General features: G+C 46.3%; 1 protein-coding gene across 16 annotated transcripts in view; it reads left to right on the forward strand.

Moving 5' to 3' along the window:
• Positions 1–20,563, forward strand: part of CASK (calcium/calmodulin dependent serine protein kinase) — a 350,110-nt gene extending 329,547 nt beyond the window's left edge. For 12 of the 16 annotated variants that reach the window (XM_082717805.1, XM_082717818.1, XM_082717819.1 and 9 more), the window contains 6 exons: positions 2,865–2,980; positions 9,229–9,309; positions 9,411–9,491; positions 12,182–12,384; positions 16,140–16,223; positions 19,207–20,563. In XM_082717805.1, the coding sequence (XP_082573931.1) occupies positions 2,865–2,980; positions 9,229–9,309; positions 9,411–9,491; positions 12,182–12,384; positions 16,140–16,223; positions 19,207–19,383 (742 nt within the window). In that variant the 3' untranslated portion in view covers positions 19,384–20,563. The remainder of the gene's footprint in view (positions 1–2,864; positions 2,981–9,228; positions 9,310–9,410; positions 9,492–12,181; positions 12,385–16,139; positions 16,224–19,206) is intronic. The other 4 variants (XM_082717813.1, XM_082717816.1, XM_082717807.1 and 1 more) reach the window with 1 other exon arrangement.
• The last annotated feature ends 5,354 nt before the right edge of the window (positions 20,564–25,917 follow it).

A 25,917-nucleotide genomic window follows, 5' to 3' on the forward strand; every position in this document is an offset into this window, starting at 1 on the left:
TACAAATGAAGGGACTTCCTTAACCTAATTGAGAGCATCTACAATAAACCTACAGCAACCACTACTGGAAAGGAAAAAAATACTGCTGGTGATACATTTCTGTGTGTAGAAATTCAAAAGAATCTATAGATAAATCATTAGAATTAATATGAAAGTTCAGCAAGATGGTTGGTATAAAATCAATATACAAAAATCAATTTCTATTTACCAGCAAGAAAAGAGAAAATAAAAAAAATTTAAAGATTTATTTATTCATTCAAGAGAGAAAGCGCTTGCATGCACAATGAAGGGGAGAGGGAGAAGCAGGGAGCCTGGGGCTCAATCTCAGGACCCCAAGATCATGACCTGAGCAGAAATCGTGAGTCGGACATTCAACCTACCAAGTAACCCAGGTGCCCTGAGAAAATAGAAATTTTTTTACATACCATACATAACACCACCTGTATTACCTTAATACTATAAAGTATCTTGGGAAAAAAAAGTTAAATTTGACGAGACCTCTAGATCTAACTACCTATTTGGAAGAAATGTAAAAGATGGGGTCTTACTAAAGACACCACAGGGATGAAATCAGAAAAATCCAGAATTGGAAACTATAGGACAACCAACCCGTTTTTACAGTAAATAAATTATGAGAAGGAAAAGGAGAGAGGGAACCTATAGATTTAAGAGAAACTTAAGAATATTTAAGGAGGGAATGATATAAACTTGGATTTGTTTCAGAATAATCTAGGGTGGATAAGTTGTAAATAGTACAAGCCAGGAGTTAGTAAATATTCAAGCTGGGTTGTAGGTATTTGAGGTTCGTTACTTTCTACTCTTGTCTCTGTTTGAAAATTTTTTAAACACCATTTGTATAACCTCTTTGTTTAATCAATAAGCTAGGAGCAAATCTAACAAAGATGTTCAAGACAAAGGAAAATGTTAACATTTATTGTGACATTAAAGAATACATAAAGAAACGGAGATATACTGTATTCATGGACTGGAAGACTCAGTGTTATAAAGATGTCTCCCTCCCAGATTGATTCATAGATTCCATGCAATCTTGATTGTTTTTGAAATTGACAAGCTAATTTTAAAGTTTTCATGGAAATGCACAGAATCAGAAATAGCCAAGATGTTCTTCTAGAAGAATAAGGAGGGAGGCGTTGCTCCACCAGATACTAATACCATAAAGCTATAGTCATTAAGATAATAAGATATGGGCATAGAGATGTTCAAATAAACCAATTGAAGAGAATCCCAAAACACTCCCATACATAAATAATCACCAGTGAGGAATGGATAGTCTTTTCCATAAGTCATGCTTGAACAATTGAGTATTCATTTGGGAAAAAGACAAGAAAGAAATTGGGCCCCTAATTTCACATCATATACAAAAATCAGTTCTAGTGTATTAAAGGCCAAAATATGAAAGCCCAAACTATAAACCCTTGAGAAAGTAATATTGAAGAATGTCTTCAGGAACAAGGAAGGATTTCTTAACATGCCAAAAAAAAAAGAAAGGGAAAGATGGCTAAATTTGACTTAAACTAAGTTATATTCATCAAAAGATACCACAGGAAGAGTAAACAGGCAAACCACAAAATGGAAGAAGGCATTTGCCACACGTATAACCCCCAGGGGTATAATATCCAGACCACACAGAGAATTCCAACAAATCAATGAGAAAAAGATAACTAGAAAAGGAAAATGGCCAAAAGACTTAAACACTGTACAGAAGAAGAAATCCAATAAACCTGTGAAAAGGTTCTTAATCTCATTAATAATCTGTGAAATGCAAACTCAAAGCACAGCCTGATTCCATTACTTGCCCACTGTGGTGGCTAAAATTAAAGACTGATACTACCAAGAGTTGACAAAGAAGTGGAAGAGCAGGTACTCTCACGCACCGCTGGTGGGGGTGTAAATCTGTACAACCTCATTGAAAATCGCTTGTCATTCTGATGTTGATTTTGGATTTTCCTTGTATGTGGCTCACTTGGGGACCCCTGGTTGGCCCACAAGCAAGATCATTAAGCAAAAACCACCTGTGGCAATATCCCAGAAGACAAATATTTTCTTAGATTAAACCTAAGGGGAGGAACTTTTTAATAACATTTTTGCTGAATACTATAATCACATAGGAGAAAATTAAAATTCTCTGATTATAATTCTGTGGATTTAATTTGTGTTTTTCCCTAGACTAGAATTGCCATGTAGTTACAGGAATGTTTATTAATCATCTACCTTGCCTACCACTGTGCTGGGGACATTATTTACATTTTTTTGTTCTAATCCTTTGTGACAGCCATCCAAGAGGCTGTGAAAACTTGGCAACAAAATGTCCTGGCCAAGTGCGTGGGCTCTATTCTCAGACCGACCTCACCGTCCCACCTGAGCTGTGTGATTTGGAGCAAATTACTGAACCTTTCAGTCCTTTGACCCATTTATAAAGTGGTGAAACGATTTCAGGTGTTGTTAAAAAGATCAAAGAGTTAATACATGTATGTTTCCTAGGAAAGCACCTAACACTAGATTGGCCCAAGGTCATGAGTGATAGAGCCAAGAGTCTAACCAGACTGAGTTCAAAATCCCATACTCTTTCCACCTCGTGCCACAGCCATTAGTTTAGGTTGCTGGCTGTGTTCTCAGTTAGCAGGTGCCCCGGGAATGCGATGTCATTTTATTATAAGCCTGTGTTTTTAAAACATTTCCAGGAAACTGTTGTGAAAACCAAAGAACAAGCTTTATCTTGAAAGATCTGTGAGGAGTATGTTCATGCAGGCTTATAGCAAGTCTTCAAATGAATGATTTTTGTCAGTATACAACTTTACAGGAGATTCTCTCTCTCTCTCTCTCTCTCTCTCTTTCTCTACTAGGCGAGTCGCTTGCATCGCCATGGAGAAAACCAAACAGGAGCAGCAGGCCAGCTGTACTTGGTTTGGCAAGAAGAAGAAGCAGTACAAAGATAAATACTTGGCAAAGCACAATGCAGGTAGGGAAACATACGAGTGTGGCTGAGGCCAAGTGAACCTGGCAAAGACAGAGGTAGAGCTCACATCTCAGTTCGGTCTTCTTAGTCCTCACCAAAAATCCCACCCAACAAGGTCCTCATCAGCCTGCCAAACTGCATGAAACCCTTACCTGCAACTCTGATGTCAGTCATTTGCCAGCTCTTTGACAGAGCTCTGCTTCATAGGAAGACAGTGCTATTTGGAAATAGCACTGTCTTCTCCGGAACTAAAAGGACCCAGTACGTTCAGTCCTCCCCTGAGAAATGAGAGCTTGAGGGTTTGCGGAGTCACCAGGACCCTTGCCTCCTTGCTGAGAGTGATCTTGAGCTAATATCCCTCCCTCCTGCCTCCTCTCTAGCCCTTGGATACGGCCCTGTGGCACATTGCTAAGGGCAGAGGGACGCTCTTCACAGAGCCGTGCCGCAAAGGGCCCGGCGATTGGGCCGAAGGAACACAGATGCCATTGGATACTAAGGGCAGTTGGTCGGTTCCTGTGACTAGTTGTCTTCCCCCTACCCCGCCAGTTATTTCCTGGCTCCGAAAAGACCAAGAGCACGATCTCGGCCTTCCCTTCATGCTGTTTGTCTATATGAAAACTTGCGTTCAATCCGAATCAAAATATTCGCTTGTAATGCCAAAAAACCATGGTCCGTCCTTGTCGTAGAATTCCCAGAAGACTCACAGGATGTAAGTTAAGCTAAAGGAAGTGCATGCTGATACAGAGGCTGGGAATGACTTCTTTTCAGTAACTTCTCAGTAGGACCCCTTTTTATAAGGGACCTGTTCTGAGGAATTGCAAGCCCCAATATTGGCATTAGATTAGTTCCCAAGGTTTCAGAAATGACTCCAAAAATCAGACATGTGGCCAAAAAAAAAAATTGAATTAATGCAGTCATGCATACCCAATTTGACAGTGTAATGTTTCTGACAAATATAAAACACACTTCTGTCTGTAGAATGTTAGAACACGTCACTAGCATCCACCAGGGAAGATTATTTACAAACTCTGCATTGTTCATTTCTTTTTTTTTAAAGATTTTATGTATTTATTTGATGGACAGAGAACCCAGGTAGGCAGAGAGGCAGGCAGTCAGGGGTGGGGCGGGAAGCAGGCTCCCCATTGAGCAGAGAGCCCGGTGCGGTGCGGGGCTCCATCCCAGGACGCTGAGATCACGACCTGAGGCGAAGGCAGAGGCTTAACCCAGTGAGCCACCCAGGTGCCCCTGAATTATTCATTTCTTAATCAGCAAGTGAAAGTATGCATTTTGAAATACTGCATCACGTGGGATGAGTGTGAGTGACCACAGGGGTTCATTTCATATGATTCAGCTAAACGATGAGTCGTTCCCTTCATGTCAGCCACACTCTACTCCATTTTTAATTCCAATAAAATATATCCTTTCTGATTCTTTACCACCACAGAGTACTAGTCTGATGATGGCTTATTTTTTGGTTTTGTTTTATAAAAGGAAGAAATATTTAAGGCAGATTAAACATAATTTAGTGACTGTTAATTGTAAATGCTCAAGTAGTACTTTCTGAAGACGTTTACGGTAATGTCAGCAGAATGTCGTTTAACACCAAATGTCAGTGGTTCCTGCCAACTCATCTTCATTTCCATCAGCTTCTAACAGGCTCACAAGATGTGTTGACATTTTATATGTATATATGCATATATATATATATACATATATATAAAACCTTATCATTTTTATAATTTTAAATGCTGTATAGCTATAGCTGGCATTATCATTTGAACCTAGAAAGCAAAGCAAATTGATGGCTGACTAAGGTTGTTAATCCATCACTAGCTTGATACTCTTCTAATGGAGGGCATGTAGATATAAGTATTTAACTGGCCAATATTCTTTAATTCAGCTGTGAGGGAAAGTAAGAAGCCAGTTGATTAAAAAACTAGGATCTCTCCATTCTGACAAAGAAACCGTTGACACGTTCACTCAAGAATTTTGTCAGAAAATCAGCACCCCCCACCCCCACCCCAAATCAAGCCTCATGAGCTCTCCTGTTGGTGTTTCTGCTCGGGAGAAGGTGTCCAGCTTTTTTCTTGGACTATCTGAAGCATGCTGCCTGGCAAGGCCTTTCTCTTGCCACCTTTTCAGTCTCCTTCCCCTTCACTGACGAACCCTTCCATTTTGTTCATGGCAAAGTCCAGAAGAACCATTCACTTAGTGGGCACCTTTAGTTGACAAGAGATGAAGTTGTCAGGGAAGAGAAGTCAGGTATTTTATCAGCTCTTCTGCTTCGAGCCATGATGTAAGGCCATCCGAACGCGCGGCGTGGCCTATATAAGGGACCAACGTGAAAGAGAGAAACAGATACTACTGAACTCCGTCAGTATGGCGGGTGCTATGAGAACTTTCAAAGTTCATCATATTCTTTAATGCCAAAAACTAGCCAAATGGGCTCCTGGGCCACAGATCAAACTATATTTCTGAAGGATCTTTCTGGCTTTTTCAGAAGTTGATTGTCCAGTATGGGGTTGGGGGGGGGGGGTCTTCCCATAGTCCTCAGTGAATCCAAATAAGGGCTGTATGTCTTGGTTCCTGCTTTAGAGAGGCAAATCTTCTCATCAAATTGTGAGGCTGTTTACATTTGTAGTGAAAATGAAAGATGGGAACTTTGTCAATATCTAGAACTGGTAGGAGCGATGATACTAGAATTATTCCCATTTCTGTCACCGGCACAGTCCCCATGTGTAGCTAAAGCAGAATTCTGTTCAAGCTGTGTTGCCTACATCTCACATTATAAAATGCCAGTCTATCAGCTAGATATGACCAATAAATTAGTTTTGTTTTCCCCACACCTGGCATTTGAAAGAATTAAAACCAGATATCACATTTAAAAATCAGATATTTAACATAAAAATCTGGGTTTCTGCCTTGCCTTGGAAGAAAATAGAAATGTGGCGACACCAGGCCCCCTTTCACTTGTAGCACCACTGGGTTGTTAATGTCCCTTTCGGCTGGACACTCGTTCCCTAGGACCCAGCCCATGCACCCAAACATGCCCACGGCCCAGGAGCTGCAGGCCGTTGAGTGCCACACCCAGCCCTGAATTCCCAGTGTGCCAGGCCTTTCCTAATGGGAGGTTTTTACAGTATTTAAATGTACTTAATAGTTTTTCCAAATGAGACAAGGAATCGATACTAAAGGCTTATTTATGGAATAGATTCAACTAGAAAATACTTACCTAAACACGTGAAAGTGTCATGAATATTGAGTAGCTTACCAGGAAATGAGGATAATATGAGCAAACTATGCCAGCAAGTATTTCTGAAGCCTTGGGAATAGATTTGATTATGGTGTGTATAGTGTTTACAGTAAATACATTTTCTGCAACACGTAAAAGACGTTTAGCCACATAAATCTGATGCAAAAAAGCATTATCAGGCTGCTAGAACTATACTCTTGAGGCATTGAGATGCCTCAGCCCTAGGACTACCAAAATCAGTTTCAAGATCAAGTTGCTAACATAAATTTGAGGGGGAAAACAGTCTTCATTAATTCATTTTTTTAAACTGTTAGAGCCCTGAGCAGTACTATTTCAATATCCTGAGATAGTCCATTTACATATGTACACATGAACCTAGACGGTTTCTACAGTACCATTCATAGGCATGCTTAAATGATGCGTAATACCACAAATTAGTAGTTGAGTAGTTTTTTAAAAATCTATTACTTTTTTCTCTTCAATACAGAGAACTCTTAAGACAACAAAGAGTGGCCCATCATCTCACTGCCCTGTTGGCTTTTTTTTTTTTTAATAAAAGTAATAGGCACCTGTGATTTGACATTGCAAACAGTACAGGAATGTACAAACCGAAAAACAAAAGGCTTCCACACCTATACTCCTTGAGGAAGGTGTCTCGTAACTATTCCCAGACCAGATTTCCATGCATGTTGCTAGTAAATAAAAACCTACTGGCTCTTATTTAAGGATATTATTGGATTTTTATTAAAATGAGTTTGTTTCTTAATGTGATTTATTTGCCTCGTGTTTAGAATATTGCATGGTAAAGTTTCTTTTGTGCATATTATACTTTTATTTTACTAATATATTAAAAGCCATATTTCAATGACCCCTGTACATTTTTCATGCTGTCTTACTCCCAATGGCCTCTGTGCATGTAAGTAACCTGTTGAGTGACTATGCCTCTTTGTTTTTGATGGTTTCCTTTCATTCAGTCCTTTTAAAAAAAAATCCGCAAATAACATAAAACTTTTAAAAGTTCAGCCTTTAAGTGTTCTCCTTATATTACTTGTATGTCTTATTTTTAAATACTCTTATTGTTTCTCGATCCTATGACCATGTGCTGATTTCATTTAGACCAGAGTAACCTCTTCATGCTGCTTGTTTATGGTTAAGATATCAATGTGTAACATACCTGTTCATTTGTCCATGGTGTCGATTGTTGATCTCTAACTCATTCTCATGTGTGTTTAAAAAAAAAAAAAATGGCAAGTCGTAAGTGGGTAGGATGCCATTCCGAAAGCCTGTGCCATCATCATCTTGCTCTTTTGAGAGATGCTGGTTTATTTTTCTATATTAGAATATATCAGCTTGTTGACGCACCTCTTTCATAAGCATCCTTTTTCTCGATGGAAACCTCACTCAGAGGGCAATGGGTATAAAAACCAATTCCATAAGCACTCCTGCTTTTCTTTTTACAACTCTTACACTCTGTAATCACCATAGCATGATCAGCCAGCTCGAGCACGCACAGAACCTCGTGTTCGTTTTGATTTGGGGGGGTTTAATATTCTAAACACAGAAAATATTTTGGGTTTTTAGCTGTTGCTACAGAATTAAAGACGTTGAGTGAACCTTTCTGGAATCAGGCTATCAAAAGGAAACAAAGGCACAGATACCCATTAACATGCACTAACCCTTATTTTAACACATGGTATTTCTTTTTATATATATACATAGTCTGGGAATGATACTTTTGTTCGTTTGTCTCTGATCTGTTGCACTTGAGAGTATCCTATTTTGCAATTTAAGGTTCTTTGCTACTGGGAAGATCACAGATGTTGACTGAGCTGAGAGCCAAAAAAGCATTTGGCCATATTGTTTCAGGGAGAAGCTTCTCTTAGTGATTGACTGAAGCCTCCCAGATCCCTTTATGGCACCATAGAATCAATCGTATTGAATTTATTTCAACCCCTCTGAAATCTAGAGCTTTATTGAGCCTTCTTTTAAAAAGATATTTCAGTGTGTGCCTGGCAACATTTGGATATTACCACAAGGAAAACTATTACAGGAAACGTTGACTCGCGATTTTAGCCTTCTTGTGAGAATTTTCAAATGGACTACCTTGAACTTCACCAGGAATGGTCATCCTCTTGGGAAGGTTTTTGTAACAGTTTTTTTAATAGGCGGGTTTCCAAAAACTATTTTGGGGAGCATTTCTTCTCAGTCTGTAATGATCAGAGAACTCTCCTTTTGCAAAGGCTTCCGAGCTCAGACTCTGCTTCATGCTTCTTTCCATTCTGTCCATCCTGACTTACTGCACACGGGCTGACAAAGTTCGGGACCCAGGGAAGCATGTTCCCCTACTTAAGATACCCAAGACTTTCCATCTAATGGATAGATGGGTTACAGTAAAACTTACGGGATGCTCATTGCGAACGCTTGTGAAATCAATTTCAGCACTTGACTTTGAAAGACTCTAGCATGCTACCTTCGGCAACTCTGCTGAAAGAAAGAACCATGAACTCAAAGACCAGCTGTCCATGCATCTCTCATCCATCCCTAGAGATAATCTAGTGGCCTCTTTCTTGGTTAACTTTAGTTGCATTCATGCTATATTCATGTTGGTCACTGTCAGCAGACTTTTTCTTTTTAGTATTGCTGGTTTCTTAGAATTGCAGAAATATGAACAGCATGTGGTTTTGAATGACTTCGTATGACTTGTTGGATACCGCATGACAAGAGATGCAGTATCTCTTAGAATTTGGACTTTTATGCATGTGCTCAACATAATCTTTGGATGCCTCTGGTTCTAAAGTGCATTTTCATGGGCTTAAAAATGAATTTTCTCCTGAAAGGCTATAGGACTAAAATTATATGTAAGCTGCGGATAGAAGTTGGACTCAGAGTTTTTGAAGACACGGTTTTACTATAACTTTAGTTCTGCCAGTATAATTATCATTGACGGACATGAAATACTCCTGTAAATTTACCTTTCTTCTAACTCTTTGCATTTTAGTGTTTGATCAATTAGATCTTGTTACATATGAAGAAGTAGTAAAACTGCCAGCATTCAAAAGGAAAACACTAGTCTTATTAGGTAAGCTTGACTATACAAGTGGCTTTCTTAGACTTCTCTTCAAAACATTCTGCGAGTATTAACAATTGTCAATTTCACCTTCTTTTTAAAAAATGACATAGGTGCGCACGGTGTTGGGAGAAGACACATAAAAAACACCCTCATCACAAAGCACCCAGATCGGTTTGCGTACCCTATTCCACGTAAGCAATGTCTCTCTTTTTACGTTTCTTTTTCCTGGTACTTACTTGATATTGTAATTGACATACTGTTTTCCATTACATAAGTAATAACTGCTCATTATGGGAAGTTTGGAAGATCCAAAGCCAAACAAATAAAAAACCTAGTTAACAATAATCCCAACCCATTCCCCCAGTAACGGCCCTATAAAACATTCTGCCATTGACTCTTCCAAGCTTCTCTCAATGCAGAGGTAGGTCATGTGTGATTTGTTGTTGTTTTTTAACAAAATTGGGCTCCTCATCCTGTTTATAACCTGATTTCCCCAGCGGAATGTCATGAACATGACTAAGATGAATTATTCCTCAGAAGAATGGATCTGAATGATAGGATAGTTTTCTCTGATAGAACAATGCTCCCCTCAAATGTACCCAAGTTAATTGACTTTCATCCCTTTGAAAACCCAGTGTGCTATCAGTTGTTTATTATAAAGAATTTAAAATATGTAACATTTTTATTCCCCTTATTTTCTCTGTCTTACTCATAACTTCTTGCCCTCTGTTTCCTCAACTATAAGTTGAAGTAATTCCAGGAATGTACTGAAGGTCTGGGATCAGGAAACACCAGCAGATACTGGATATACAGTAGCTAAAACCAAGACTGGTTTTAGTCTGGTTATTCCAGAGTTTACCGTTGGAATCCCAAAAGCTTTCAGACAGGTAGAGTTTAGCTGGAGGTAAGAAGAAGGAGTTGTAAGAGCAAGGAAAGAAAATGGGAAGATGGACTCCACCCAGTAGGGCCTTCCGATGCCTTCCAGAAGCCACATCAGCACCACTCGTGGGTTTCTCTACACCCCAGAGGGCCGTGAGGCTTCATAAGACAACACCCTCCTTCCAGAACCCTGTCTGATTTACACACAAAAAGGAAATTCATCAGATACCATTTCACTTGGTCCCTCTGAGATTTTCTTCATAAGACACTCTGAATTGTTCCTTTAAATCTCCTTATGTCTAGATCTTGAATGGAGCAGGCTTAACTAACATTTAGTTTCTTCTTGATCACGTAACAATTGAACATTTGTGTTACTAAATGACCAGTTAGCGAGCTTGGTTTTGACGCATATCGTTGTCTACCTCAATTATGAAGTCCTTCTCTCAAATATTGGACCCCAGATGTGTACAGACCATATGTTTACCTCCCGAGATGACCAAGGATAGTACAGCATCAATATGCGATGCCATTTCTTCAGCTTTTCATGTGCCTGGAGAAAGAGTTCTTTAAAACCTGTGCATTTGGGTGTCCGTGAGCACTTGTAAGTTCTAACGGTCTAGTCAAGGCAGGAGGCGGGGGGTGGAGGTCCCTGTGGGTCTGGATCCATGCACACAGCAAAGAGGAACAATAATTTATTCTTGCTCAAGGAAGGAAGTTGAAAGAAAGGGAGGGGGAAGGTAGGGAGGAAGGAAGGAAGGAAGGAAAGAAAAAGAGTAGGAGGAAGGAAGATTTAAACCAGTGTTCCTGGCTCAGCTAGAAAAACATTTTCTAAACTGTGCTTTGCAGAACACTGGTCCCGTCAGCATCCCCCAGAACTAGGACTCACTGACCAATATTTTAGGATACATCCCCTTAGGTCTATTTTCTGTAAAGGACTAGGTAGTAAATATTGGAGGCTTGAATGGCCATCTGGTCTCTGTCACAACTACTCCAGTCCGCCAGTGTCGCATGAAAGCAGCCATGGACAGCATGTAATTAAACAGGCATGGATGTTTTCCAGGAAAACTTTATCGACAAAAACAGGTCCTATTTGGCACACAGGCCGTAGCTTGCCAACTCATGGTGTAGGTCTTTACTGACTACCGTAGCCACATCTGACCAAGGTCATTGTATTCTCAACACAATACACCTTTTTTTTTAAAAGATTTTATTTATTTATGAGTGAGTGAGAGAAAGAGCACGTGCACAACCAGGCAGAGTGGCAGGCAGAGAGAGAAGCAGGCTCCCCACTGAGCAAGGAACCCGATGCCGGACTTGATCCCACGACCCTGGGATCATGACCTGAGCTAAAGGCAGGGTCTTAACCAACAAAGCCACCCAGGCGTCCCTGCAGTACTCCTTTTGCTATATTCTAACCATCTCCTTTAGGAAGCTGCCGGAGACCGATGCTATCCAATGGAACTTACAGAACTCTCTCTAATAGTAACAGTTTTCAATAGTTGTTCTGTCCACTATGGCAGCCAGTAGCTACACCGAACCCTTGAAATGTGGCTAGTGAGACTGAGGAACTGACTTTTTCAGTTTAATTTTATTTAAATTTAAATAATTGTATATGGTTTTCCATTTCTTCTTCTTTCCATTCTTTTTTCCTTCTGCTTAAGACCTAACTGCATTAAGGCATACAGTAAGGTATGTTCATCTTGGGTCGTTGAGTGTCTTTCTCCCATGGTGACCCACGAAGGGATGAACTAAATCTCATCTAAACACCAAAAGATTCACCAACCTAAACAACTAACCAACTACTGTGGTCTGATGTCACACAGATAAATATGGTGTTGCGAATTTAGTTCTACAAAGCTCCTGGGGCTGGGAACAGGGCATGAGACATATACTAAAGAAGCCACAGTGTTGAGAAGAGCTGGGGCTTGGGCAGGTCCATAGGGAGCATCCGCTGATGAGCTCAGTCTTTTAAGCCTTTCGGGATATGGGACTTTCTTTGCAGACACAACCAGACCTCCAAAGAAAGATGAAGAAAATGGAAAGAATTACTACTTTGTATCTCATGACCAAATGATGCAAGACATCTCGAATAACGAGTACCTGGAATATGGCAGCCACGAGGATGCGATGTACGGGACAAAACTGGAGACCATCCGGAAGATCCATGAGCAGGGGCTGATCGCCATCCTGGACGTGGAGCCACAGGTAAGGCACAGCCCCTCGCGGCCCCTGTCAACCTGCCCGCAGGTTCGGCCTAGGTTCTGAAATCAGAACGGCCCTCGGAAGGCCATGGGCCACCTGCTAACCTAATAAACTGTGGGACAGTGTCAGCAGCGCGGGCACAACAGGCTCACGGGTTCAAAGGCGCATGTGCCGTGTGGTTAAGCAGCAACAGGAAGCTCCCAGGGGATTGGTTGACACTCGGAAGCTCCGTGGGAATACCCGACACTGATGTGACCTCAGGGCGAGACTGGCCCACGGTTATCCTAACAGCCACCTGTCCCCTCTCAGTATAGCTCACACCCGCCCATCTGAGCCACTGCCAGCATCTTATGTGACTTGGCAGCAGGGATCCCGGGGCCTGGGTCTGGTGTGAAGCACATCACTCGCTTTAGGGAGGCGAACCCGAGCCAGCGGGGATGCAGACCCACACGGGTCCTCAGCCTTTCCCGTTTCTTTGGATGCCCAACCCCGGCCAAAAACTGGGAGGGGTGTGGAGAGCTTCGGGCGTTCTGAGCCAGACACAGGAATGACTGGATGATCTGTAGGGAAGTCCTAAGCTCGAAGCAGTGGGAATTATTCAACTCAAAAAGGAGAAGCCACATCTCAAACATGTAAGAAAGGCAAACATGTTAAAAAAAAAAAAAAAAAAAAAAAAAAGGCCTTGCCTTGCCTCAAAAATGCTGACAGGCTGGGGCGCCTGGCGGGCTCAGTCAGCAGAGCCTCCAACTCTTGATCTCAGGGTCGTGAGTTCAAGCTCCACACCAGGCATAGAGAGGACTTTAGAAAAATAGCTTGTCGGCTTTTTTTTTTTTTTTTTTTTAATCTCTGAGGACAAACTGAGCAGAAGGGGGACTTAAAGCCCAGGAGGAAAGATGTTGTAGACACCAGGTGAGTTACAAGAGAGGCTCATGGATGCCACTGTGACTCCTAGGTCCTGCCATTTCTAAGACTGGTTCATGTCCCACACCCCTATCCCTCAGATAGAATCACCTGCCCAGACCCGCTCCCCTCAAGCAGGCCCCATTTCGCCAGGCCACTGAGGAAATGTGTGGTGGCTCTGCTGCCTATCCGAGGGCTACCAGACAAGAAAATCTCAGTCTCGATGTGATGTGTCTTTTCATTTTTGAAAATATAATAGAGAAAAAAAAAAAGAAAGTAACATAGGCTAGAAATTGAAAATCAAAGCCCCAAAAAGTCTCCCGTAACTGCTGTGATTGGCCTGTGGGTTAGCTCTGATGTTCCTGGAAGGCAGCACAGAGAGGGGAGGGTCCTGGATTCCCTGGAAGTACACCAGTTCTTCCCTTGGAATTAACTGGGAAGGGAATAGAACCGGGTTCCTGGACACCAGGCACCAGGCAGGGGACGAGCAGTCTTCAGCCACCGCTGTGGGCAGGAAACATGGAAAGACCTTCACATCTGGATGGATGAAGGCCAAGGGCCCACGGGCCATGCAGAGAAGGGGAGTGTGGTTTCAGGGGTTGCAGCATGATAGGTTAGAACTTAAGACAGTCGAAGAATTGGGTGGCAGGGAAGGCTGGAGGCACTGAGCAGACAGAAGACCATTTCACGCCTGGGGTGTCCTCCTCAACGTCACCTGGGGTGCCGTTCAGCATCGACGCTGTGTGGACTTACTGTGTGGCCCTTGGGGAGTCAGGACAGAAGCAAGGGGAGGAACCGTGTGCTGGGAACTGGTCCCTGCCTAGCTGCCTGGAGGCTGGCTGTGGGTAGATGAGAAAACCTTCTGCCTCCACGGACCCTGTAGCCTCCTGACTAATGAGCACAGGAAGATGGGGCAGGGGTTAGGAAGGGAGGCCCAAAATAATATTGACAAAAAGGGTTTCTAAAGAAAGATTCCCCATAAGCTCAGGTGAGCTAGAGATGCACTTTGTTTGCTCCTTGCTAAAGACTTCAATCACAAAAGGGCTGACAAAGAAATTGCCAATTATTTCTGTCAAAAATGAGCATAGGTGGGCTGACGAGCTTGCTCAGAGGGGAGTGTGACGTTCACAGTTGAAGCACTGTGATGTGACACATGACAGGACATGCCTGGCTCCCTTAGCCCGGAAGGAGCTCCTGGGTCACTGAGATTCAGAAACCTAATCCCAGTGCATGTGAAGCTTGCACGAAAGCTTTATCATGCCGTCAGTCTCTCCTGAGCCTGTACATTCAGAGGCTCCCTTCAGCCACCAAGCACAGTGCCCTCCAGGCGAACATTTTCTGCCGATCATTCGTGCCGCTTTCACGTTTCCATTTCAGCATCAAGACCATTTAGGCAAGGTGCCGTGGAGGGCACAAGGGAGAAGACCAAACAGGACCCAGCCCTTGCCCTCAAGCTCACCGTCCAGTGCCAGGCGCTTGCATGTGTGGCGGGTACCTGGGGGGACGGGAGAGGTGCTAAACCTGGCTCGGAGCTCACGAAGGACTAAGACAAAAGAACACCAGTGCCATGTGCCAAGGGCTCCCTTAGCCAAGCCAAAAGGGAGAATATGGACAGAGGGTCCAGGCAGAGGGGGAAGTAAGAAAAAGGCTGGGAAACCAGAGAGAGCATGGCCCTTTCTGGAACTGGAAGTAGTTCAGCGAGGCCAGTCCATGGAGGGGAAGGGGCAGAGAGAGGTGGAGGAGGTGAGCATGGCCCAGCACAGGGGACAGGGTGCTGGCTTTTGATACTGAGGAATGAACATTTTAGCCCCAGGCCAAGAGGGAGCCGTGGAAGGCTTTGGAGCAGAGCAGCGAGACGGTGGGACTTGCCTCAAAAGAGCTGTCATTGTAGCGGCGGGCTCTAGTACAGAGGCAGAGAGACCCGGCTGACGGCTGCCACAGTAAACCAGGCAGAAGAGGGAAAAATAGGAATATGGCAGAGCAAACGATGCAGATAACAGAATAGACACGTTACATGTCATCCCCACCACCACCACCTCTGGTGCAGACGAGTCAAGGACACATCGGTGCCTTGTGAAGTGTGTGCCTGCAGATACTAGGGTTTTGTTCTGTCGAGGGGAGGCCACAACCACGGGGAGGCTCAGGTCCTGGGCTTGGGGGCGGGGGTTGTAATCCCACATCAGAATGCGGTTCGCGGGCGTGGCGCACCAGCTTGGCGGTGTGTCCCTGCAAACCAGAGGCTCTCGCCATTCTGGGGGATTATGCCTGGGAAGGGAACTGAACTGGCCTCAGAGCTCCTGTAGTGGCTCCAGCCTCCAGCCCCCAATCAGGTCTCCTGGCCCCCAGGGGCCTCTCGGCAGGGGAACTCAGCAGGCATCAGGAGCAGGAACACAGCCTTGCAGTGACCTCGGCCAGGATGTGCTGGCCCCATTATCAGTTAGAAGGTTAAGCTGTGCTGAAGGGGGCTGGAGATCAGGCGCAGAGCCCACCTGCTGGGCCAAGGCCACCCCAAAGCACATTTCCTCACGATTCCCGAGGTAGGCTACCATTCACAGCCAGGTTTAAATGAACATTAACTAGTGTAGTCGGTGTGGACTTTTCTGAAGAAAAGGAAGTCGGATCGATTCAGGAGATTCATAAAAAATGTCCGATTTGTCACCTGTTACTCGCCAGTGGCTGTTGTCTGTCCTTCCGAAGGAAAGGAGTAGGGGGAGTTCCGGAGACAGCAGGTCAGTGTGCACCCGCCTCGCCAAAAGTGTGAGTCCCAGGCTCGCTGAGCTGTGCGATTTCGTGCAGACACATGTGACAGCCGCACCCTCAGCTCTTGGCTCTGAGTGTCCCATGTGTTTCATCCGCAGGCGCTGAAGGTCCTGAGAACCGCCGAGTTCGCGCCTTTCGTTGTTTTCATCGCCGCGCCCACCATCACTCCGGGGCTAAATGAGGTAAGGCTCACTGCGTGGAGGCAGCCCAGCGCAAGGACCTGCGGCCCGCCGGAGGGGTGGAGGCCAGCTGGGCCCACTCGCCCCCTGCGGGCGCTGGGCAAGAGGGCCTGGCTCTAGGCCCAAGAGCACTCCGCGGGGACAGAGCTCTAAAGAAGCCAGGACCTTGGCCCGAGGGAGCTTCTGGGGTGGGACCCACTCAGGTCCCCGGAGATGACCCCACCTGGAAATGAGCCCTGTCCGCTCTGGGGCCAGCTCAGTGGCCCAGAGAGGGGGGTGGGGGGGTGTCGCTCCAGAGCCAGCATCACCTTCCAGCACTGGGCCGACCCCGAGGGCCTCCGTGGCCACGCGGATGCTGTGGGTGATTGGGTGTGTCTGGAAGCTCTGAAGGCTCCCGCACGGGGTCACCCGGTGCTCGGCGGGGCCCACACGCCAGCAGAGGGCTCTTGGCTCTGCTTGGTGAGGACCCGTCTAAACCGCCTCCAGCTAGTGACTGTACAGTCAAGGCTGGGAAACTGCGCCTCGTGTGTCTGGAAGAGTCCATCTTTACATGGCCGGGTTACTCATCTTTTCAGTCGTTCCTTTGGATCCTTTCATTTGCAAAAGGTGTATTCCTTTGGGAGCTCTGCTGTGGGGGTCTCCGGTAGTACCCCAGCATGCCCAAAGCCCCGCCGGGTGCTGAGCGCTTTTCCTTCGGGTGCCATGTATTTTTCTTGAATTATCATCTTTGCTTTTTGTTTGTTTGTTTTTGCCTCTTTTCCTGCCCTTTTACTAATTTTCCATAGCTGCCAAAATGGTGCAGAAAATTGCCCGTAAGTACCAGCTAGGAGGTGACGAAATGCAGCCTCGTTTTCTTTCCTAGATTTAGAATGTAGACCCTTACTTCCCATAAATCCTGCCTTTTGCTGTTAGACTAGAGGCATTTTGTTTTCACTGAGTTGAACCCTGCTCGTGCGTGAGGCAAGCCCGCAGACCAGCTGTTGCCGAGGAGGAAACCCACAAATAGAGCTTCATCTTATGGGGTCCTTAAGAGGAAAGCTTTTTCTTGCATAAAGAGAGCTCCATTTAAAAACAGATGCCGGCAGCTGTACATTTTCTTGAACGTGTTCATCAGCCTGGCTCTCAGAGCAAATCGTAAACTCCACTAGTGGTTTCTGAAGCCCAGACCGTGTTTCCGTGGAGTCCTCCAGACCGGAGAGTGGCGTGCTGAGAACCGCTATCTTCTCGGCTGAGCAGGAAGCACTCCTGGCCTCGGGCAAAGGAGTGTTTCCCAAAATGGGGCTTTTGCAGTGTTTGTCGCAAAGTGAAGCAGCTTTTTATGCGCCGGTGGAAAGTGTGTTGATAGGACCTTAGCAGGTGGTGATTAACTGAGGTCTTATCTACACGGAGCCATTAATAGCCAACATCCAAGCACACCTGCCCCGCTTTGAAATCCCAGTAGACGGCGACAAAACCTGGAGGACTCTCCTCTCAGAGTGTCCTGATAGAGCAGACAGTGTCCCCAGCCTCCCTGCCCAGTGGGATCAAATGACCTCATTTTCCATCCCCCTCTGGAGAGTCGCACCCACAGACCGGGGATCTTCAGGAAGGGTTTCTCACAAATAATGGATGGGCCTCGGTGAAGAGGAAGGGTCCTAAGTCAGCTGCGGGCACCATGGCTCCCAAGTTCCCGAAGGCACCACATCCTTTAGTTTTCTGGGAGCGCATCAGTGTCACCACGGGCCTCTGTTTCCTCGTGGTGTAGCTTTCCGTCTTGATGGCTTTAACGCTCCGCAAACCGTGTCGTGGCCAGTGTTAGCCAAGTGCTTGTTCTTTTAAGGAACATCTAGTCATTTAGTAAGCACTTACTGTGTACTCGCCACAATGCCAAGTGCTGGGCACAGCGATGACAGGGCCCACACGACAAGTTGCCACTCTAGTTGGGGGAGAGATGCTAAGCAGACAAGAAGGTATGAATCGTATCTTCGTCTGTGTAAGACTCAGCCCAGCACCTTACCTGCCTGGTGCGGGGGGAGAAGGGGGACGCTTTGACTTCAAGCCCCCTGGCTTCAGATTGGAAGTTGTCCCTTGCGAGTTTGGCATAACAGTATCCAGCCCGTGAACACTCGGAGGCAAACTTTCTGGTGGCCCGTGAGGGCTCCCAGTCTTGAAAGATCTGCCAACCTGAGGCTAAATTGAGACTCATGTGACAAATGAGGGACCCCACAGGGCCACCTCCGGCGGGCTCACCCTGAGGAGGGTGCTCCAAATCCGCAGCAAGCTGCAGAAGCAGAGGAAAGGCCTTTCCTGCAGCAGAGCCCCCCCAGAACTCGGTAGCAGCTTTTCCCATAGTTTTCCTCAGAGGTTCGGGTCCTTTTGCCCTGCGCCTCATGTCTGGCCATCTCCAGTGTAGACCACCGCGAGGGGGTTCCTCAGATGCTGGTTGCCATGGTAGCTGAGAAATGGCCTCATTTTATCCATTATTTGTAACATCCCAAAAGCTCTTGCCTCGGGCATCCGCTGCTGTTGGGGGGGGGGGCATTAGACGTAATGGAATTCCTGGAACACATTCGACCTCAAAGCATAAAAGGGGAAAATACAACTTAATTTGTCGGCCAGAGGCAGTGGCTTCTTGGGGCAAAACAGCGGGGTCCGAGGGTGGGGGCAGGGTGTCATGTGTGCCCAAGAGGACCAAGTCTCTCTGGTCCTGGGCGGGGGGGGGGGGGGGGGGGGGGGCGGGGCACAGGGATGGCATGGAGCTCGTGTTGCAGGGGGAGCCTGCGGGCTGCAGGCCAGTCCTCCGTAACCCTGCCTGCCCCGGGCCGCTGTGGCCTTGGTCACGAAGCGGACTTGGCCTCGTGCCCAGATGCGGCACATCAGGGTGTGGCCTTGACTGTGTCTGCCCCTGGGAAGTGCAGAAATGCAGAAAGAGAAAGAATCCAGCTGACTTCTGTCTCCTCTTTGCTCCTCCCTTCCCCACCCCACCCTCCATCCCCTCACCCTTCAGGATGAGTCTCTCCAGCGCCTGCAGAAGGAGTCCGATATCCTACAGAGAACATACGCGCACTACTTCGATCTCACAATTATCAACAATGAAATTGATGAGACAATCAGACATCTGGAGGAAGCCGTGGAGCTCGTGTGCACAGCCCCGCAATGGGTCCCGGTCTCCTGGGTCTATTAGGCCTCTCCCCAGATATCTGACGCCTGCCCGGGAGCCACCTCATCCGTGGAAAAGCCTCTTTGTTATCGGCCTTGTGTCAGCAGGTCATGGTCCCTAGAGACTACCTAGTTGTAGTGTGACCTCCATTTATAATTATTGTCATGTCCAAATAGATAGGAGGAGAAAACAATTACACACTAATTTAAAGAGACAGTATCTTTTTTAATCAGTTCTCCTAAACTTTAATAAAATGTATCTTTAAATGTATGTATTATTCAATCCTTTGGAATGTTATATTTTTGGAAATCATAGCTTTTTATTTCCAAGACCCCTAAAAACTGCACAAAATAGATGCTGCTTTCTATAATCTATTTTAATAATAAACAATGATTCTGTTACCTTGACTGGGGGTGGAACACTACATTCTTTTTAGAGTCTGATTTTATGGATTGGAATCTTTCTTTCCTTTATTTATTTGAAATAATCAGTCTAGTGATTACAAAACAGTCATAAATTTTTAAAGGCCTTTTTTCTTTTTTTTTTTTTAGACTAGTATTTTTTTTTAAGTCCTTTATGTAACATCCAGATAATGTGATACTGTCTCTTTGAAGCACCCTGTAAACCTTTTAGAGATTTGAAGTTGGGTCTTGACTCTTAATGCATGTGGACAGTCGCGAGCGTTTATGCTGTCGGTGTGTCTGTGTTGGACAAAACAATCTGTAATCTACAGCAAAGTACATTCCGTTCACGGGGCACACCCAGGGGAATAAGAATAAAATGCTATTATGACTAAGTTGTAAACCTATGCACATCCCTTGCATTTCGGGCAACTTTATAAAGAAAACTGATTTTTATTATTAATAATCATGTAGTGAAATGTGTTTGTAATTTTGTCTCAATTTAATTTGTTGTAAGGTGGGAGGGGAAGTTGCTGGTTTCACCATTTCAGATCTGTGTTGTCTGAGAGTATTAACGTTTTAATTAAGCAAAGAAATGAGGATTTTTAATATGTATGTAATTGTTTTAAAGCACCCATTTTAAGAGAATATACTGTGCAATGAAGAAACCAGTTTAGGCATTTGCTATAAACTGAATTATTCCAAAAGAAGATAACAGCCCTGTAAATTCCTTTAAAATGATAACTAACAGGACAGTTTGACCAATTTTTTTTTAAATATACTTCCTTTTATGTGTTCAATAATTCAACGCCTTTGGGTCCTTCATTTCATTATAGATTTGTTCAGGTTTACAAGCCTATCTTTTAGATTGGATAATCCGCTAGATGCTTACTGAACCATGGAAGGCCCGGAGTGACGCTCAGTTGGCAGGACAGCACCACAGTCCACCAGAGCACAGCTCGGACAGCGTCTGGCTCCCAGAGCGCAGGGCGCCCGAGGGCCGCCATGTGCAGGAGGCCAGCTGTGGTCGCTCCTTCCTCTTGCTATCTCCCTTGGCACAGGAGAATCATCTATCCTTGTTGCTTTAAAGACATTAACCATCTCATCGCCCTTCCACGAGGTCCCATTCTTCCAACCCAGGACATGCAGGCAGGGGTTTTCTGACTCTTGGCCAGAGGTCAGTGGAAGATCCTTTATTAGAGCAGCAGCGTGCGAAGTGGTTCTGGTAACCTGGGATCCTGGAGAAAACACCCTCCGGATCGCTTCTTGTTGGGTAGATGGCATCATCGCTTTGTGCCTCGGCAGTGTGCGCGGGGCGGGTTCTGAGCTGCATGGCTCCTCTTGAAGAACCACACACAGAAGACAGCTGGAGACTCCCTTCCAGGCATCCCCCTCCCCAGCCACCGACCCTTTTTAAACAGTGATTCTCTCTCTCTCTCTCTCTCTCTCTCTCTCTGATGTTGTCCTTTGTCAGTGACCAGATGAGTTTGCAACTTACCAGGCGTTGAGCGAACAGCCCCTGTTGAGGCCCCACAGCAGGGAGACCAAACCACCAACCCAGAGACACCCTGGATGGAGAAGGGAAACCCCAAGAGTTGCTTGGAGCTGTGTTAGGAGTGGTTTAAATCTAACCAACGCCAAGGCCAGGCAGTCATTCCCGCGATGGTACTGACCACAATCTGGGCTCTTCTCGCTGTGAAAGTGCCCGCTCTACCTCTCTTCCAATGAAGCACAAAGAAAACTACAGCTAACACGTGGGGAACACCAACTCCCTCCCTCTGCTAGAAATGGCCACACCCCTCTCAGGCCCTTGAAGGCCGCATCTCCAGAGATGCCAATGATGCCTCTCTTAAGCCCCGTTGACAGAGGTGGATCAAGCAGAAGAAGAGCAAAGCGAAGCCAGTTCCAATGTCTATGAGCCCAGGATTGAGAAGCACTTAGCGCTTGTCCCCTCTTCTCCATCAGAGGCACACAGGCAGGCACGGCTCTCGCCCCCATGTGGACGGCAGAACCCCTGCATCCAGAGCTCATTCTGGCGGAACTTCTCAAAGAGGTCATCTGCTCCATTCCACTCACATAGGCCCCCCTCAAAAATAATGTCTTTATGAACTGCCAGAAAATACTTACATTCACAGTAATTTCTGTACAAAGCTGCTGCTACATTATAGTCCTCCACTAAGCAATCAGAGAAAATTACCAAAAAGCTTTGCTGCTTCCATGCCATCAGCAAAATCATCCCCGTTACCCCCCCCCCATTTTAAAGACCAGAGCAAATGATGAGTATTAAATCTTATCACTGGTCAGCTGAACCATATTCCAGCCCCACGCCCCATAGCCAGAAAGGGGGTGCCTTTAATATGCAGAATCTTTTGTTAAGAAGTGTCTTGATTCTGTTTAATAAGATGGTGGTCACTCTGCATGTGCAGCAGATTCACTTTTAACACTAAAAAGGAACATGTCACTCAGTTCAGTTCAGCTGGAAGTTTTCCCAGCGTCAAGATGATACAGTAGCTTCTGAAAATGCAATTAAATGTATCTCCTGTCGGCTGAGATGGTTTAACTTACTGGTGCAGAGAAGAAATAGGTGACCGAATTCTTGCCATTTGCATTCAGAGCCCATCCTCGGCGCGCGGGCTCTGCGGCTCCTCCTCCCCGCGCGCGGCCAGGGCCATCTCACACCGCCACGCCCCCATGAGCTAGTGGAAACCTCTGATCCTGTTACTGCAGAGGACAGTCTTTGTTGCTTTTCAAATCACTCGTAGTTACCGGTTCAGTAAGGCTTCAACTTCACTCCTTGAGAAAGTTTAGTCTGCTGGGCCATCGGGGGGAAACAGGACAGCAGAGATGGCCTGCGTGGACATGGCCCCTTAGGGACAGGCAGCCCCAAAGCAAACTCTATTGTCTCCCACCAATGTGATATCCTTTTCTTCATTTCAAGTCAGTCTCTTGGGGCAAAGAGAACATGCTGCTAATGCTAGCAAGGCGGTTTTCTCATTAATGAGTTCTTAATTATAATGCCTCCCACGCAGCCCCCCTGGGAAAGGGAAGGCATCTCGCCATCGGCATCCCAAGACAAGCCACTTAGGGTCCCCATCCCTCCTCCTCCTTGCTTCCTATCATCAAATGCACTTGTATGTGTGTTAGGGGTGGGGGAGGAGTCTGTTTTTCCAGAACTGAACACAGCTTCCTAATTCCATCCTCTTCACAAGGGCTTAAGATACTGAGGCTGATTACGGCCTGTCACAGACTGAAGGTCCCTGAGCGCCTTTCTCTGGTTCTGCACCTCTAATTAACCCTCCTCTTTGAAAGGCATTCTGCTTCCTGATGCAGCTTGCAGAAGGGCTACAAGCTTTCTTCATGAGTCATTTCAGTCGGACGAACTCTTCCTCTTGCTTACCCCTTTAGAAGTAAGGTTTTCCTCTCCATTTGATGTCTCCGCTTAAGGGACTATACCCCGCAGGCTTACTGCTCCATCAGCCTGGCCCATGCCCACTTATCGGTTTGCCTTAAACCTGGAGCTCTCAGAAGTCTCGGGTCTTCCGGCTTCGTGAATGAAGCCCGGCTGCGGCCCGCATCCAGGAAGAGGAAGGAAGGGAGACCAAGGGTATGTTCACTGGTCCCCATCCCTGACATCTGCTCCTTTCTCTGCCACTCTTGGGCCACAGAAGGTGGGCAGACCGGCCCACAGGGAGAGGAGCGGGAGGGGCATACCATCTCTAGGACAGGCAGTGCCACGTCTTAGCCCTTCGGAGGCAGAGAAAATCCCCCGCCCCCCCACACCTCTCACCTGACCCTCCATCAACTCTTGAACCTGTGCAAATGGACGGAGCAAAAGAAAATGGAAAGAGATGTTTGTCACCACGTAGGAAGGAGACCTCATTTCTGGCCCCAAGCACAACTCCAGACCGATGTCTGCTTAGAGACCCGGTATCAAGTCCCTTCTCTCTGGCCTGCAGCCAAGGGAAGGTGCACGCACTCCCCACAGGAGAGGCCTGAGCCTGACCAGCTTGGGAACGCAGAGGACCTGCAGTCTCTTAGGAGTTCTGCTTGGGAGCAGAAAGGGGGGCTCCTCCACAATGAGCGGCCCCACCTCTGGTTTTCATTTTGACCAGACCAAGAACTGGGGGAACGGACTTCCAGTCTCAGCTGTGTCCTGGAATGACGCCCGGGGCGAGGGGGGCGGGGGGAGCCAACGGCCAGACCCACGCGGAGGCCACGCCACCCTCATATGCCAGGGCTGTGGCATCGTGTTTAATGGCAATGCAGGTGTGTCGCCCTTCAAACTCAGTTCTGGGGTTGTTTTGCCTAAAGTTTTGCCAACGTGTTCTTTTTTCTGTATGTATAATTGCCTTTTTATAAAAGGTTTTGAAGTATTGTCTCAGTGATAAAAAGAGAGCGATGTTAACAGTTGTTGTATATTTCACCATTTCCGATTGTAAGTATTTGCAGGGTACAGCAAAGCCTTAGCGCACAAGAGCCTTCGTGCAGGAGGGGTCCTTCGACACCCAGGAGGTGAGGGGATCGGACAGGTTCGGATTCTTTGTAAATGTCCCGCTTTTCTTTCTGTGTGTATCTATTTACATGCCTTAGCACACGCCCTCCCGCCCGGATCCCTCTGCCCTGTCGCGGGAACCAGAGCACTGGTGCACGGCCAGTTACAGGAGACGGACGGAACCCTCATCAGTTATCTCTTGTGTGACGGGGGAGGAAGAAAAACTCCATAGTATTCTTTGTAGAATATACATACTTGTAGGATGCTGTGTAATGGGAAACCATAGACTTGGGCTTTTGTCATTTCAAAGTTGGAGAAATGTATGAATAAAATGTATAAAACATGAAAAGGCACTTGTCTCCTCAGACTGCAGGCCACACAGCTGGGGCAGGGGGTGGGGGAACAGACCACAGGAGGGTTAGAGGGACAAGGAGTTCCTCTCCAGGGTTCAGCCTCGAGGACCTTCCCACAGGTGCATGGGGGGGGTGGTCTTGGGGGCGGGGGACAGAGATCAACCTTGTCCCCACTCTCGGGGGAGCATGTCCCTGGCAGTCACCATCTTCAACACAGCTGGCACAGACTATGTCCTGAGAGCAGTTCAAGTTGAGTTGGTTGAACTTGGAAGCGGATTTAAAATAGCGTTGGGTTATAAAAAAAAAAAGAGAGAGAGAGAGAGAGAGAGAAATCCAAGTGTGACAACTCCCAGAAATAGAAGTCTAAATTGATCAGGGCAGTGTGGGCGCCCAGCATGGAAAGCAAGTGTCTTGTTTGATGTCTGCGTAGAGAGCCCCAGGAGGAAGCCTCCTGCCCCGGTTGGGGGAGGTGGTTTGCTTTGGTCTCTGGCTGGAGTCTGGAACACGGCCCCTCGAGGGCCTCAGTGACCTACTCTCCACCCTCCCTTTCCTGGGCTCTCCCCCAGCAGAGGACCCTGGTAGCATCAGAGAGCCACCTTTGCGTGTGTCTGAACACGCACACCTCCAGAAATAGCCTGGGCTGAGTGTGTTCACGTGGCTCGTATCAAAGGAACGTTAACTAGGACCAATTGTTTGCTTTTCTCGAGAAAACATCCCCCTACCAAAAAACTGTATAGAAGAGTTGAGATCACATTCAGACACAAGAGGTTGAGCTCTTGGCCTTTCAATTCAGGGAAATCACCAGTCACCTTTCTTCAGATGGCTCGGCTCAACACACAGAGGACCAAGAGCCAAACACTAGCACTAAGCTGATTTTCTGTGCTTCGTGGCATGGAAAACACATCGAACAGGTCAATATTTAGCTGGCAGAAATGAACAGAAACACGTACTTCCGCATTTTCTCTGGTTTACTGTAATAAGATAAGCTGAATAACAGCGGGTATCCTCTGGCAAACGACTGCAGTAGGGAGTTGAGGGGGGCTGCAAAAACCAGGCAACCAGACTAATGCTGGGTACTAGACCGTGACCTCGAGTTCAAGGTCGCTGAAGAGAGCGACCTTGAATAGCCTGCGGGTAGCAAGCCCCCTAAAGGTCAAATGTAGTAGTGCACGTTAGCAACCCAGCCAAAGGTGAGGGGTGCTCCTGGGGAGAACGTTCCAAAGGCGGCATCTGACTTTCTCAAGGAATGAGCACACAGGACATGGGCCTGCCACCGAAATCCCACGCTTAGGGCAGTGTGGGGGCTCCCGCG

The sequence above is a fragment of the Mustela nivalis genome (genome assembly GCF_964662115.1).
Source record: "Mustela nivalis genome assembly, chromosome: X".
Taxonomy (NCBI): Eukaryota; Metazoa; Chordata; class Mammalia; order Carnivora; family Mustelidae; genus Mustela; species Mustela nivalis.